Below are 15192 nucleotides of genomic sequence, written 5' to 3'. Positions count from 1 at the left end.
GGCTTGAGGTGTAACGGCAATGACTGAACAGTGCACTAGAGGCAGCTCAACCTCCTTCCTACCGCCTCAGTTGGCCTGCAGGTCCCCTGAGACAGCCCTGGCCTCCCTTTGTCTCCAGATAACCCCTTCCCCTCCTTACAAACTCAGGGGGCAGCTGGTCGAGTGGTGCCTCTCATTGGGAACTACTGAGGGGCTGGCTTGGCAGTCAGATCCACCCACCTCTTTGGGGAGCCCTGGCCCCTCGTCAGCTGTGGACCTGACACGTGCTCTCTGTGGTTCTGCCCGGCCCTGATCTCTCTCTGTCTCCTCTGCAGCACGTTCCTGCCCGGCCTGGTGTGTTGGATCAATCGCTTCTTCTTCTGGCTCCTCTTCAAGGGCAAGGTGGAGCATGTCGACCTCAGCTACAAGATCTTCAACTACGAGTGCCGCTTCAGACAGCATGTCCAGGACTGGGCTATCCCCATGTAAGCAGCTCTGCGGAACCCCCCAGCACACCCAGACCGTGCAAGGGGCTGTACGGGGACTGCTGGCCGTGCAATGCAGCCCTGCATCTGTTCATGGCCCAGTCCTGCATATGTATGCTAGCGAGAGAGGAGAGATTGCACGGTGCCTCTTTCCTTCCTGCTTCCCAGTCCCACTCAGGCAGGAGACAGGCTCGGGTTAGCTCCTTCCAGTGGTAGGGACTGACTCATCTGCTCAGCAACCGCTGGATGCCCCCAGAGTACCTGGATGTCCAGGCTGGTGGTTTGCGAGACAGCCAGACTCTGGGGTAGTCAGCAATCCCTTCCGATGGCTGGGCCCAGGCCAGGACTTATGGGGCACCACTGTGCTGTGATGCTGGCAGCAGAGACCCCCTTCTCTCCCCATGACAGAGCAAGTTGTTAGCCCAGTACGGCTTAGGGGTATGTGGGGGCAGGGATGGGATGCAGAGACCCACAGAATTTAGGCCTAGATCCTAACTCCCTGTGGCTTAACTCCCACGGAGGCCAATGGGAGTTAGATGCCTAATACCCTTGGAGGGCGTGGGCCTGGGTTACTCCTCGAAGCAGGTTATGGCTTTCACACTCTGGTTTTGTTCTACTTTGGGACCAATCAGCAGATTCCCCCCCGCCACGTGGGTAACCCAGCCACCGGCGCACTGGGACCCAATCTGGTTCCTCCATTGGCATGTTCCTCTCAAACAGACACAGAAGGGTGAATTCATCGCCTCTTCAGAGCACAACAGGCACGAGGTGCTGAAACGCAGAGCCCGGCCGCTGGGGTTAAACCCCCGTGTGTGTGTGTGGGGGGAGGGGGGTCTCCAAACACATGCGCAGAAACTCCGAGCAGCATCGCTTCCCTGTTAGCCTGAGGGGCCGTCCTGCAGGGACCAGCTCTGCTGGTGACGAGAGGCTGGAAGGTGGTTCTGGTCCCGGCTTAGCTCGCAGTATCTTCTCTTTGGTAACGACTCCGTAAATAAATCCCTCACGAAAAGGAGGGATTTTAATTCCAGCTAGAGTCAAGTGTAGTGCAGGCAGCTGTGAAAGCTTCCCTCTCTCAGCTCTGCCAGCGTGCTGCAGCCCTCCAGCTATTTCAGCCCTGCTCCCCCCAATTCTGTCAGCGTGCTGCAGCCCCCCTGCTATTCTAGCCTTGCCCCCCCAATTCTGTCAGCTTGCTGCAGCCCCCCAGCTATTCTAGCCCTGCCCCCCAATTCTGTCAGCATGCTGCAGCTCCCCAGCTATTCCAGCCCTGCTCCCCCCAATTCTGCCAGCGTGCTGCAGTCCCCCAGCCATTCCAGCTCTGCTCCCCACAATTCTGTCAGAGTGCCGCAGCCCCCCAGTTATTCTAGCCCTGCCCCCCCAATTCTGTCAGTGTGCTGCAGCCCCCCAGCTATTCTAGCCCTGTCCCCCCAATTCTGTCAGCGTGCCACAGCCCCCCAGCTATTCCAGCCCTGCTCCCCCCAATTGTGTCAGTGTGCCGCAGCCCCCCAGCTATTCCAGCCCTGCTCCCCCCAGCTCTGCCAGCGTGCCACAGCCCCAACCTGCAGCCCTCCAGCTATTCCAGCCCTGCTCCCCCCAATTCTGTCAGCATGCCGCAGCCCTCCAGCTATTCCAGCCCTGCTCCCCCCAGTTCTGTCAGCGTGCCGCAGCCCTCCAGCTATTCCAGCCCTGATCCGCCCAGCTCTGCCAGCGTGCCACAGCCCCAACCTGCAGCCCCCCAGCTATTCCAGCCCTGCCCCCCCAGCTCTGCCAGCATGCTGCAGCCCCCCAGCTATTCCAACCCTGCTCCCCCCAGCTCTGCCAATGCCCCTCAATCCTGATCCTCAACCTCCTGCTATCCCAGCACTGGGCTTCCTCCCAGCTCTGCCAATGCCCGTCAATCCCGACCCGCAGCCCCCTACTATCCCAGTCCTGGGTTCCCACCCCCACACCTCTGCCAATGCCCCTCAATCCTGACCCACAGCCTCCTGCTACCCCAGCCCTGGGCTCCCCCCAGCTCTGCCAATGCCCCTCAATCCTGACCCACAGCCTCCTGCTACCCCAGCCCTGGGCTCCCACCCCCAGCTCTGCCAGTGCCCCTCAATCCCGACCCACAGCCCCCTGCTATTCCAGCCCTGGGCTCCCCCCAGCTCTGCCAGTGCCCCTCAATCCCGACCCGCAGCCCCCTGCTATCCCAGCCCTGGGCTCCCACCCACAGCTCCGCTGATGCCCCTCAATCCCGACCCACAGCCCCCTGCTATCCCAGCCCTGGGCTCCCACCCCCACACCTCTGCCAATGCCCCTCAATCCCGACCCACAGCCCCCTGCTATTCCAGCCCTGGGCTCCCCCCAGCTCTGCCAGTGCCCCTCAATCCCGACCCACAGCCTCCTGCTATCCCAGTCCTGGGCTCTCACCCACAGCTCTGCCAGTGCCCCCCTGCTATCCCAGCTCTGGGCACCCCACACATCTCTGCTGGTGCCCCTCAGTCCCAACCCGCAGCCCCTGCCCTTCCAGCGCTAGGGGCAGATGTGGTCAGGCTCCGAACTCGCCCCACTGTGGTTAAGGGCGGTTTGATGCCCAGCAGCGAGATGGTGGCTCCAGTGCTAACGTGCGCTCTGGGGCGGTTTGCACGTGGGCAGTGAGAAGACGAAGGAGGCCCTGCTGGAGCTGAAGACAGTGCTGGAGAACAACCCCAAAGTGGTGGCACACTACCCAGTGGAGGTGCGCTTTGCTCGGGGGGACGACATCTTGCTGAGTCCTTGTTTCCAGAGAGACAGCTGCTACATGAACATCATCATGTACAGGTAAAACGGGGGCTGGGCTGGGAGGAACGGGGCTCTGGCTCTGGCAGGGCCGGGGGCTGCTGCACAAGCCAGAGTTAACCTGGACATTGGAAGCTGCTGTTACCAAACGTCAACGGCTCGGCCGATCCAGACCTCACTGCTCATGCTCCGCTCTGAGTTGGTGGGCGGCAACCCCAGAGTCTCTTCCCCTGCTGCACAGGGGCAGAAAAACTGTCCAGTGGCTTGAGAATCCCGACGTATGTTCCCAGCTATGGAACCTTGGGCCAGTCAAGTCCCCTCCTTGTGCCTCAGTTTCCCCACATGTCACATGGGGATTACAACATGGGCTGGTTCATGGGTACTTTAAGGGTTGAGTTGATTATTTACTCCCAGCTGGTTGGTTTGATCCCGAACACGAGATTGAAAGAGCTGTCGGGTCCTGTTCCACTGGGAATTCTCATCGTTACTTGTTGTTAATTGTTCCTATTGTGGGGATGTCTAGGGGCACAGTCCTGGATGAGGACCCCGTTGTGCTGGACAAACACAGGTCTGAAAATGGTCCTCAGCCTGTTCCCCGGGGCTCTGTCCTGTCTGATGTTAAATGTCCCAAGCGATGGGTCTCCAGCCCTCTCCCCAGGGGACACTGTACAGCAGAGATCCATCCATCTCCCTCCCGGGAAGCTTTTCCTGCCATTCACCCCAGGTGCCCTTGGCTCAGTTTTAACCCAGGCTTAGGAGGCAGAGCGCATTTCTGGCCCATCTGGTCTGAGCTGGAGCAGAGTCTGTCACAGGCCCTACCCAGCGGGGGTTAGTCCTCGACCTCCCGTGGCAGCGGCTGCTGCTTCTAGCGCTGCCAGTGCCGGGTTCACACCCCACTGCTGGCCCGAGTAGGGCTGGCCACAGAACTCAAACTCCAGTAGGGCCCATGAGCATCCCCCAGTGGGGGAAATCCATAACCTCTGTGCAGGCGAGGGTAGCTCTGTCTACCCCCAATGGCCAGTCTGTGTAAGAGGCAAATGAGTCTGTGTCCCATACCCCCTTTGTCATCTTAATGCCAAAGAAACCCTCTGGGAAGAGGGACGGAGGCAGCTGCTAGCCACTGACTCTTCCCTGTGCCCTCAGGCCCTACGGGAAGGACGTGCCCCGGCTGGACTACTGGCTCGCCTACGAGAGTATCATGAAGAAGGCTGGGGGGCGACCGCACTGGGCAAAGGTACCACTGCAGCCTGGCCTGTGGGCTCAAGGAGGAATCAGAGTCCAGCTCTTTAACCCTCCAGACACTGTGACCCACACTCCAGGTTTTGTGGGTAATGAGGAGGGCGGCTGCTGGGCGTGGGAGGGTGGAGTGGGGCCTGCCTGGATGCTCACTGAGGCAGAGTCGTGATCTGGCTCAGCTGGGAACCCTCTGGTCTGTCCTCTCTGACATGCCCCATCTCCACTGCTGCGGGTTCCTAGCCCCCTCACTCAGGGTGGGGTGGCATGAATCGGACGGGGGGCTGGGAAAGGCCTCATTAGATTCAAGGACGGGTGGTAGGTGAGGAGCCTCCTGGGGCAATGGGGCCGAGGAGAGAACGGGGAAGGGGTGGCATGGCTCAGCTTTCAGTCGACCTCATGGATGAGCAAATTGGTCTCTTCAGACTTAGAGGGTCTGTCTACACTGCACACAGATCCTGGGCTCTGGTTCAGGTTTGAGACCAAGTCCCTCTTCCGTCCACACACCAATCACTCTGAGTCAGGCCAACAAGCACTCAGAGCCTGGGCCCTAGGACCCTGCTAGGGGGTGGGTCAGAGCCCAGGTCCTGCTGTGAGTCGGGTCCAACAACTGCCATTGTGAAGTGGGGACCCAGGTCAAGCTGTGGACCTGAGTCAGAAGGTCTGTGTTGTGCAGTGTGGACACATTAGCATGACTGGAAGACCCAGGCCCAGCAATTGTGAGCCCGGGTTTACCATGCAGTGTGGACTCTCAAGGCTGGACTTGGAAACGAGCCGCAGACCTGGCTTTACAAAACGGGGGATGTCCCTAAAGGTGTCTGAGGCAGGGGGGTTTCAGGGCAGGTTTCACAGTATGTGATAGTTCTGGCCACCCCTGGACGTCACAGACCTTCCATCAGTAAGAACCACACCACCCTGTGCTGCTCCTGTCCCGATGGAGCCAGCCTGTCCTGCTTGTAAAGCCTCTGGGGTCGGGACTCTGTTACTGTGTTTGGCCCCAGGCTGTGTACGCGCTTGTGGAGCTCTCCAGACAAGCACACGGAAAGCTCAGGTCTGCCGCTGCTGTTCAGTGTTCGTGGGCGGAGGGTTCGCTGACATGGTCGCTCTCTCGTAGGCTCACACCTGTACCCGGAAGGACTTTGAGAAGATGTATCCCGGCTTCCGGAAGTTCTGCACCATCCGGGAGGAGCTGGATCCCACCGGCATGTTCCTGAACGTGTACCTGGAGAAGGTGTTTTATTGAGGGAGGACGGGACGCTGGAGAAGAGAAATGAAGCTTGCCAGTCCATCTCCCGTGCTCTGTCCTTTAGAGGTGGGCAATGCTCCTTGTGAGACCTGCTCCTTCAATGATGTCCCCCAGATTAGAACCCAACCACTATCTCTGGGCTTCTAGCACGTCCCGTCTCCATCTCTTAGGCTGGAAGCTCTTGAGTCAGGGACTGTCCACATTTAGTGTCCTGGACAGCTCCAAGTGCATTGTCAGAGAGAACACATCAATAAAGAACCATCAGTGAATGGAAACAGTCTGTAGGCTCTGTGCTGTCGGATCATGTGCTGATTCAGGGGGGCTTTGCCAGGTGCCACTCCTGGAGAAAGTGCTGGTCAGGGCGTTACCCGCATACCAGGAGTTCTGTGGATTCTAGCCCGGCTTTGAAAGGAGACAGATTTAGCTCCATTATACAGGCGGCTGGTTCTGGTATCTCAGAGCCTGGCGTCCCCAGAGTCCAGGGTGTTCAGATCCAGACCCATCTCTAAGGATAAGGTCACAGGTTCAAGTGTCAGGAGAAAATGGCCAGCGCTGGGGAGAGTGTGATAGTGATTGTGCTGAAGCATAGGACCCAGAGATCTAGGATCTGTTCCCAGCTTTGGCACAGACCGTCTGTGTGGCTTTGGGCAAGTGGCTTCATCTGTCTGTTCTCTAGCTGCAAAATTCCTTCCCCACCTCCCCAAGGGTCTGGGAGGCTCAGATCACTATTGACTGGGTAGCAGTTACAAAGCCGAGGTTCTGGGTGATGCAGAGTCTTAAGCATTGGAGGGGAAAGTGGTGGATGCACATTTTTTCTCTGCATCTTATGGCAGGGATTCCTGTACCCCCTAAGGCTCTGCCACTAATCTGTGAGCCTCTCACCAGTCTATGAATGCAGTTTTCTAACAGTAAACTGGCAAGGGGCACCCAAAGCTGGCAGAGGCTGGTACATAGCAATTTAAACCACAAACCGTAAGATAACTCATTGATATTGTAATGAACTGTCATGTGTGTGTGTTACTACTGCCCTCTGCTGGATGGATTGAGAACTGCCATACTGTGTGTCACAGGCCCTATAGTGTAAATATTTGAGTTAGATTCTCCCTCCGAGCAGACTGGTCTGGGGTCTTGGAGAAGGAGGATCTGAAATGTCAGTGTGAAATTCTGAGTGTCTGTGCAGTGCAGCATGGTGACAGTCCTGAAGTCCAGGCTAGCAGCAGATTTGTTACAAGAGCTATTTTCCCCTCCCAGATGTAAAAGCTAATTGGGAAGGTGCAGTGCATGAAAACCAGATGAGAGCCCAAGCAAGTTAGCAGAAATGCTGGTGCTACTGCTGTATAGTCGGGCAATTAGCCTGCTCGGAGATCAGGCTACTTCTCAAAGACTGCTCTTGGGTGGCAGCGCTCTGCAAGAGGAATCTCAGAGAAACACCAGGAGAAGCCAGTGAAGGCACATCCCATCCAGAGAGCGGGTGGCACTGCTTCTTTGCAATCAGAATCTCGCCCCAGAGTCTCATGTTCCAGGATTCTTCAGTAACAACACGGGGAATTCCTGTTCAGGAACAGCCTTGACGGGTTGATGCAGAATCTAGGTACTGAGAGCTGCAGGCACTTTGCCATGCTGGCTGAGTGCCACTGTGCTCAAACTAGGTAGGGAAACCGAGGCACAGAACATTGACATGACTTGCCCCAGGTTACACAGCGACTCAGCAGCAGAGCTGGGAACAGACCCCATGTCTCCTGAGTGCCAGCCCAGTGCCGTTTTCACTAGACCACACTGCTCCTGTAGAGGAATGAACATTCAGCCTTGCTTTGCCAGTGGGACCATCACCTGTCACTGGCCTGGATGGGAGGGGGAATATGGAGAGCCTAACGTCTCACGAGAGGGTGGGAGGAACTGGAAGTGGGATTTTAAATATCTTCACTGTCCTAAGAGGTGCTAGTGCAGCACAGTGACCAGTGTCAGGGGATTTCTCTGTTGCAATCAAAGTCTTTGTTTGCTCAACTATAACAGTGAATAATCCACTTCCCCGGCCCAAGCGTTACTGTGTGAGCTAAAGGAGTCGCTCCTTTCGCTGGTAGATCTATCAGGCTGTTATCCTCTTTTGTGGACCAGCCACTAGAGGACGACCCAACTGAGCCAGTGGGTTCCATTTTTGCGCAGGAGAAAGCAGTGCTGCCCACAGCCATACGCACATTAAACACAGGGTGTATCCCGGAGCAAGGGCAAAAGGGGCAGGTTGTTCCAGGCCCCCTGGCTGAGAGGCTCCCCAAACGTGAGTGGCATTGCAATGTGGCGTAGCAGCCTGGCACACAGGGATGCAGTGCCACTCACTGAAATCTGGCCCAGCAGTGACCCTGGACGTGAGCTGTGTACACCATGAGAAAAATTTGATGGGTGGAGGTACCCCGGGGGAAGGCTCACAATGGAGGCTCTGAATGCTGCTAGCTTTTGATTTCATTGCTCTTTTCTGAATTGCCTCATTCTTGTCTTCCCACTGTCAATTTTTATTCTCTTCATACCTCTCTGACGTCTAGATCTTCCATCATCGTTTCATCCTCACGCATAATCCGTTCCCTGTGATTGAACTTAAAGGCTCAGCCTTTCTCCTCCTTCCTCTGCCGTCTGTGCATTTAGTGATCGTTATCTGACCCGATCACACAGTTATTTTCCTCCGCTCTCCTGCAGTGAATTGAGAGTAACGCTCTGTATCAAGCTAAACCAGGTATTGCAGCACGTGGGTACGTTCAAAGCAGCTCCATGGAGAATTGTGTCAGAAAGGATGATGCAGTTAGCATTGAAATGCCACTGGCAGCTGGCCCGGATCAGAGGTAAGAGAATCTCATGGATTTCATGCTGTTTCTTTACCATCACGCAGCAAAGAATAGAGTGGAAGTGGCCGTGCACAGAGCAGGAGCTGCAATACACCCGCTGTCTGATGAGGCTTTCTCGGAAGATACAATAGGGACTAGAACAAGGTCAGAATGCGGCATCACAATTATTTTCCTCCTGCGGGAGGCTCAGGGTTACAGAATAACATTTACCCTCCCGTGCAGGTGGGTTTTAAAGCTCTAGGGTGGAAGCTGAGTAGCCTGCAGCAGCTATTCCTTTGCACCGGAGACAGGCCAGATCCTGGTTTTCAAAAGCTGGTGGATCATTAAGATTGAACCCTCTCCTGCTCCCTCAGAGTTTGGGTCTAAATGCTGTGAACTGCCTGATCTGGATCCAACTCTAGGTGCTTGTGTAAGGTTCCTGCCTAGCCCTTCTATTCCCCTGGGACCAGCACACCTGGCAATCTGCACTGTGTTTATTCTCTCACCACCCCAGGGAGGCTGGGATCTCCATGGTACAGAAGGGAACTGAGGCCCAGACACTCAGTGACCTGTCCAAGCGCACACAGCACCTGTGGTAGAGGAGGGACTTGAATCCAGGTCTCCCCTGCTCCCTCTGCTAATGCTCTTCCCACAGCACCCTCCTTCCTGCAAGGAGCCCGTTGACCTCTGCGGTGGCACATGTGTAACCAGCTGTTCTGTGTTACAGCCCATGTGTCAGCCTCCCACTCCTAGCAAGGGATGGGATTCCTTTAGCTCCAGCAGTGAGGCATATGCTCTTGGTTCACGCCCTAGGCGTGACCGAAATACCAGGCATTATACCCACGCTCCTGGATTGTAGGAAAGAGGGGTGGTTATGCATCAGTCAGTGCCAACCCCTCTGATCAGTCCAGAGGCTGGCACAGCTGGAGGCTCCATCAGCTTCATCCTTTTCTTTCCATTATTTTTCGATTCCCTAGTCAGGGCGTTTCATAGGCAGAGGGAAGATTCCTTGTCACATATATTTACTTCCTGCTATGGAGCTGCCTGGCTCTTGGCCAGCACCGGGCTGCGTTCCTTAGCAATGCCTGTGCAGCATGCCACATACGCACTCTGCTCTTAGGGATTGGGGAGGGGCAATGTGGGTAGTTATCTGCCTCGGCCATAAGTATCACGAGACGCTGAAGGGCCAATTGGATCCTCTCAAGGCTAAGGCAGATACCGTTATATAAGGCGTTGGTGAGACCCCATCTGGAATACTGTGTGCAGTTCTGGTGTCCCATGTTCAAGAAGGATGAATTCAAACTGGAACAGGTTCAGAGACGGGCTACGAGGATGATCCGAGGAATGGAAAAACTGCCTTATGAAAGGAGACTCAAAGAGCTTGGCTTGTTTAGCCTGGCCAAAAGAAGGCTGAGGGGGGATATGCTCGCTCTATATAAATATATCAAGGGGGTTAACGTTAGGGAGGGAGAGGAATTATTTAAGTTTAGTACTAATGTAGCCACGAGGACGAATGGGTATAAACTGGATATTAGGAAGTTTAGACTTGAAATTAGACGAAGGTTTCTGACCATTAGGGGAGTGAAGTTCTGGAATAGCCTTCCGAGGGAAGTAGTAGGGGCAAAAGACTTTCCTGGCTTTAAGACAAAGCTTGATAAGTATATGGAGGGGATGTTATGATAGGATCGTTAATTTGGGCAATTGATCTTGAATTACCACCAGACAGGTCTGCTCAATGGTCTGCGGGGAGATGTTGGATGCGATGGGTACTGAGTTGCTGCGGAGAACTCCTTCTTGGGTGCTGGCTGGTGACTCTTGCCCACATGCTCAGGGTTTAGCTGATCGCCATATTTGGGGTCGGGAAGGAATTTTCCTCCAGGGCGGATTGGCAGGTGCCCTGGAGGTTTTTCGCCTTCCCCTGCAGCGTGGGGCACGGGTCGCTTGCTGGTGGTTTCCCTGCAGCTTGAGGTCTTCAAACCATTTTTGAGGATTTCAATAACTCGGTCCTGGGATAGGGGTTGTTATAAAATTGGATGGGTGGGGTTCTGTGGCCTGCCTTGTGCAGGAGGTCAGACTAGATGATCAGATTGGTCCCTTCTGACCTATGAGTCTATGAGAACTGGCAGATTTGCAGCACAGTGTTTTTTCTGGGACATCCCCCGGGGGGACTCCTGGATACCCAGGTTCTTCAGACAGGGCACACGAGATCAAGCATATGGAGCCTGGAAATAAAGCAGGGGGCAGCTTCCTTTAGCCTGGCCTCCCCTTCTGGTACAGGGCAGGATACGGTGATCACGTCTCATGTGCCAAAGCCTCTCTCCTGGCAGACAGAACCAAAGTTGGTTGCAGCTGCTGGGTATAGAAGTGGGAGGAGAACTGGCCTTCCGGGTGGTGGATCACTGGGGCTGCCAGGGCTAAAGGGTGACTTGCGAGTGACTCCCAGCTGGGAGGCACTGGCTCTTGTGAGGAAGATGAAGGGCTGGGGAGGAAGCCTCCCTTGCAGAAACAATGCAGGGTCCTGTGATGTGGGGCTTTGTCCCTGCCTTCTGGCTGGCCCGAGCTTAGGGTGTTAGCCTGGGATTCAGGTGACCTGCTCTGCCATGGGTGACCTGGGGACAGTCACTCTCAGGCTGTTCCCTGTCTGTGCCTTGGGGATCACAGCACTGCCCTGCCTCAGGGGGGCACTGTGAGGATAAATACAGGAAAGACTCTGAGGTGCTCAAGTACTGCGGTCATGGGGGCTGGAGAAGCACCAGAGAGAGGCAGGTACTTGCCTTTTAAACAGGGTCTAGCTCTCGGGGAGTCCCTCCGCCCTGCAGCAGGAGGTGTGACTGCTGCACACGCAGCCACACCTGAGCGAGTTCGGCTGCAGCCGTGTAACGGCAGTGACGCGGGTGGCAGCCCTGGCTAGCGCTGCAGTACAGTCGTGCTCAGGGCCCCGGGACATACATGGGCTGCTTACCCGGGCCGCAGTGGCTACACAGCTGTTCTTAGCAAGCTCATAGACTCATAGGTCAGAAGGGACCAATCTGATCATCTAGTCTGACCTCCTGCACAAGGCAGGCCACAGAACCCCACCCATCCAATTTTATAACAACCTCTATCCCAGGACCGAGTTATTGAAATCCTCAAAAATGGTTTGAAGACCTCAAGCTGCAGAGACACCACCAGCAAGCGACCCGTGCCCCACGCTGCAGGGGAAGGCGAAAAACCTCCAGGGCACCTGCCAATCCGCCCTGGAGGAAAATTCCTTCCCGACCCCAAATATGGCGATCAGCTAAACCCTGAGCATGTGGGCAAGAGTCACCAGCCTCCGCAGCAACTCAGTACCCATCGCATCCAACATCTCCCCGCAGACCATTGAGCAGACCTGTCTGGTGGTAATTCAAGATCAATTGCCCAAATTAACGATCCTATCATAACATCCCCTCCATATACTTATCAAGCTTTGTCTTAAAGCCAGGAAAGTCTTTTGCCCCTACTACTTCCCTCGGAAGGCTATTCCAGAACTTCACTCCCCTAATGGTCAGAAACCTTCGTCTAATTTCAAGTCTAAACTTCCTAATATCCAGTTTATACCCATTCGTCCTCGTGGCTACATTAGTACTAAACTTAAATAATTCCTCTCCCTCCCTAACGTTAACCCCCTTGATATATTTATATAGGGCGAGCATATCCCCCCTCAGCCTTCTTTTGGCCAGGCTAAACAAGCCAAGCTCTTTGAGTCTCCTTTCATAAGGCAGTTTTTCCATTCCTCGGATCATCCTCGTAGCCCGTCTCTGAACCTGTTCCAGTTTGAATTCATCCTTCTTGAACATGGGACACCAGAACTGCACACAGTATTCCAGATGGGGTCTCACCAACGCCGTATACAACGGTACTAACACCTCCTTATCCTTGCAGGAAATACCCCGCCTGATGCATCCCAAAATCGCATTTGCTTTTTTAACAGCCGTATCACATTGGCGACTCATAGTCATCCTGCTATCAACCAGTACCCCAAGGTCCTTCTCTTCCTCCGTCGCTTCCAACTGATGCGCCCCCAACGTATATCCAAAATTCTTATTATTAATTCCTAAATGCATGACCTTGCACTTTTCACTATTGTATTTCATCCTATTTCTATTACTCCAGTTTACAAGGTGGTTCAGATCTTCCTGAATAGTATCCCTGTCCTTCTCCGTGTTAGCAATACCCCCCAGCTTCGTGTCATCCGCAAACTTTATTAGCACATTCCCGCTCTTTGTGCCAAGGTCAGTAATAAAAAGGTTAAATAAGACCTGTCCCAAAACCGATCCTTGAGGGACTCCACTGGTGACCTCCTTCCAGTCCGACAGTTTACCTTTCAATACGACCCTCTGGAGTCTCCCCTTTAACCAGTTCCTTATCCACCTTACAACTTTCATATTCACTCCCAGCTTTTCCAATTTAACTAACAGCTCCGTGTGCGGAACCGTGTCGAACGCCTTACTGAAATCTAGGTAAATTATATCTACCGCATTTCCTTTATCTAAGTAATCCGTCACCTTCTCAAAGAAGGAGATCAGATTGGTTTGGCACGATCTACCTTTAGTAAATCCGTGTTGCAATTCGTCACAATTCCCATTGACCTCTATGTCCTTAACTACTTTCTCCCTTAAAATTTTTTCGAAGACCTTACATACTACAGACGTCAAGCTAACAGGCCTATAATTACCCGGATCACTCTTATTCCCTTTCTTAAAAATAGGAACTACATTAGCAATCCTCCAGTCATACGGCACAACCCCCGAGTTTATCGATTGCTTAAAAATTCTCGCTAACGGGCTCGCAATTTCACACGCCAGTTCCTTTAATATCCTCGGGTGGAGATTGTCCGGGCCCTCCGACTTCGTCCCATCGAGCTGTTCAAGTACGGCCTCTACCTCAGTTGCAGTAATATCCACTTCCATATCCACATTCCCGTTTATCATCCCTCCATCATCGCAAGGTTCCTCACTAGTCTTATTAAAAACCGAGGCAAAGTACTTGTTTAGATGTTGGGCCATGCCTAGGTTATCCTTAACCTCCATTCCATCCTCAGTGTATAGCGGCCCCACTTCTTCTTTCTTTGTTTTCTTCTTATTTATGTGGCTGTAGAACCTTTTACTATTGGTTTTGATTCCCTTTGCAAGTTCCAGTTCAATGTGGCTTTTAGCCTTCCTCACTTTATCCCTACATGTTCTGACCTCAGCAAGGTAGCTTTCTTTACTGATCCTGCCTTCCTTCCACTCCCTGTAAGCTTTCTGCTTTTGTCTAATCCCCTCTCTGAGTTGCTTGCTCATCCAGTTTGGCCTACAACTCCTGCCCATGGTTCTTTTCCCCTTTCTCGGGATGCAGGCTTCCGACAGTCTCCGCAGCTGTGACTTAAAGTAATTCCAGGCCTCCTCCACATTTAAATCCACTAATTCCTCCATCCAGTCCACTTCCCTAACTAATTTCCTTAACTCTTTAAAATTAGCCCTGGAGAAGTCAAAAACCCTAATCGCAGATCTACATTTGTTTATCCTTCCATCTAGTTTGAACTGAATCAGCTCATGATCACTCGAACCAAGGTTGTCCCCTACCACCATTTCTTCTACGAGGTCCTCACTGCTCACCAACACCAAGTCTAAAATGGCATCCCCTCTTGTAGGTGCTTCAACTACTTGATGAAGAAATCCATCCGCTATCACATCCAGAAAAATCTGACCCCTATTATTCGTGCAAGTACTCGTCCTCCAGTCTATATCCGGGAAGTTGAAGTCCCCCATAATCACACATTTCCCCTTTGTGTTTACTTCATTAAAGACATTAAAGAGGTCTCTATCCATATCCCAATCCGATCCCGGCGGTCTGTAGCACACCCCAAGCACTATCTCAGGGGAAGCTCTAGTTGCTTTTTTACCCAGCGTGATTTTTGCCCAGACGGACTCTGTCTTATCCATTCCATCGCATCTTATTTCGCTACATTTAATTTCATCATTGATGTACAAGGCTACTCCCCCACCTTTGCCTTTCTTCCTGTCTTTTCTGAACAGCACATAGCCTTCAATACCCGTGCTCCAGTCATGAGTACTATTCCACCAGGTTTCGGTAATCCCTATAATATCCGGCTTCACTTCCTGCACGAGTAACTCCAGTTCCTCCATCTTGTTACCTAGGCTCCTCGCATTAGTGTACAAACCTTTTAATTTTCGGCGTTTGGTGTCAGTGACATTCTTTCCCCCGTCGTGCACAAACTTTCTACCACCAGCATCACCCGTTACTCTGGTTTCTACTCCACTATTCCTCCTTGGATCAAATCTTGGGGCCGCAAGGGTATCCCCGCTCACTTTGTTTACTTCCCTCTCCAGGTTATGTTCTGGCGTGGAGATCTCCCGAACATTTCCCAACCATCTCCCCCAACTTTCTAGTTTAAAGCCCTCTTGATGAGGTCGGCGAGCCTCCATCCTAGAATTCTATTTCCCTCCTTGCTGAGATGAAGTCCATCCAAGCTAGCTCGGTATGCCGCCCCCTGCTGCCCCGACTGCAGTGCAGACAGAACTTAAGATGTGCCACGCCACGAGTCACCAGCCTGTGCCAGGCAATGGACTTTGCCTGCATTTACTCCATCTCTGTGGGCATAATTATACAATGTGATGCAAAAGAAAGGTGAGTATTTTATACACACAATAGCTGA

General features: G+C 53.5%; 2 protein-coding genes across 2 annotated transcripts in view; both read left to right on the top strand.

The window, feature by feature from the left end:
* The window catches only part of LOC127048837 (L-gulonolactone oxidase), a 39714-nt gene extending 33789 nt beyond the window's left edge, over positions 1 to 5925 (top strand). Inside the window, exons 9-12 of the mRNA XM_050948879.1 lie at positions 315 to 464; positions 3099 to 3263; positions 4365 to 4455; positions 5569 to 5925. Of these exons, the coding sequence (XP_050804836.1) occupies positions 315 to 464; positions 3099 to 3263; positions 4365 to 4455; positions 5569 to 5697 (535 nt within the window). The 3' untranslated portion in view covers positions 5698 to 5925. The remainder of the gene's footprint in view (positions 1 to 314; positions 465 to 3098; positions 3264 to 4364; positions 4456 to 5568) is intronic.
* A 2526-nt stretch (positions 5926 to 8451) lies between these two features.
* LOC127048819 (bifunctional epoxide hydrolase 2-like) overlaps positions 8452 to 15192 on the top strand; it is a 106988-nt gene continuing 100247 nt past the window's right edge. The window contains exon 1 of the mRNA XM_050948833.1: positions 8452 to 8531. Within this exon, the coding sequence (XP_050804790.1) occupies positions 8461 to 8531 (71 nt within the window). The 5' untranslated portion in view covers positions 8452 to 8460. The remainder of the gene's footprint in view (positions 8532 to 15192) is intronic.

Source organism: Gopherus flavomarginatus, chromosome 4 (genome assembly GCF_025201925.1).
Source record: "Gopherus flavomarginatus isolate rGopFla2 chromosome 4, rGopFla2.mat.asm, whole genome shotgun sequence".
Classification (NCBI taxonomy): domain Eukaryota; kingdom Metazoa; phylum Chordata; order Testudines; family Testudinidae; genus Gopherus; species Gopherus flavomarginatus.
The sequence above is the reverse complement of the archived record's forward strand: the minus strand, read 5'-3'. Positions and strand labels throughout refer to the sequence as shown.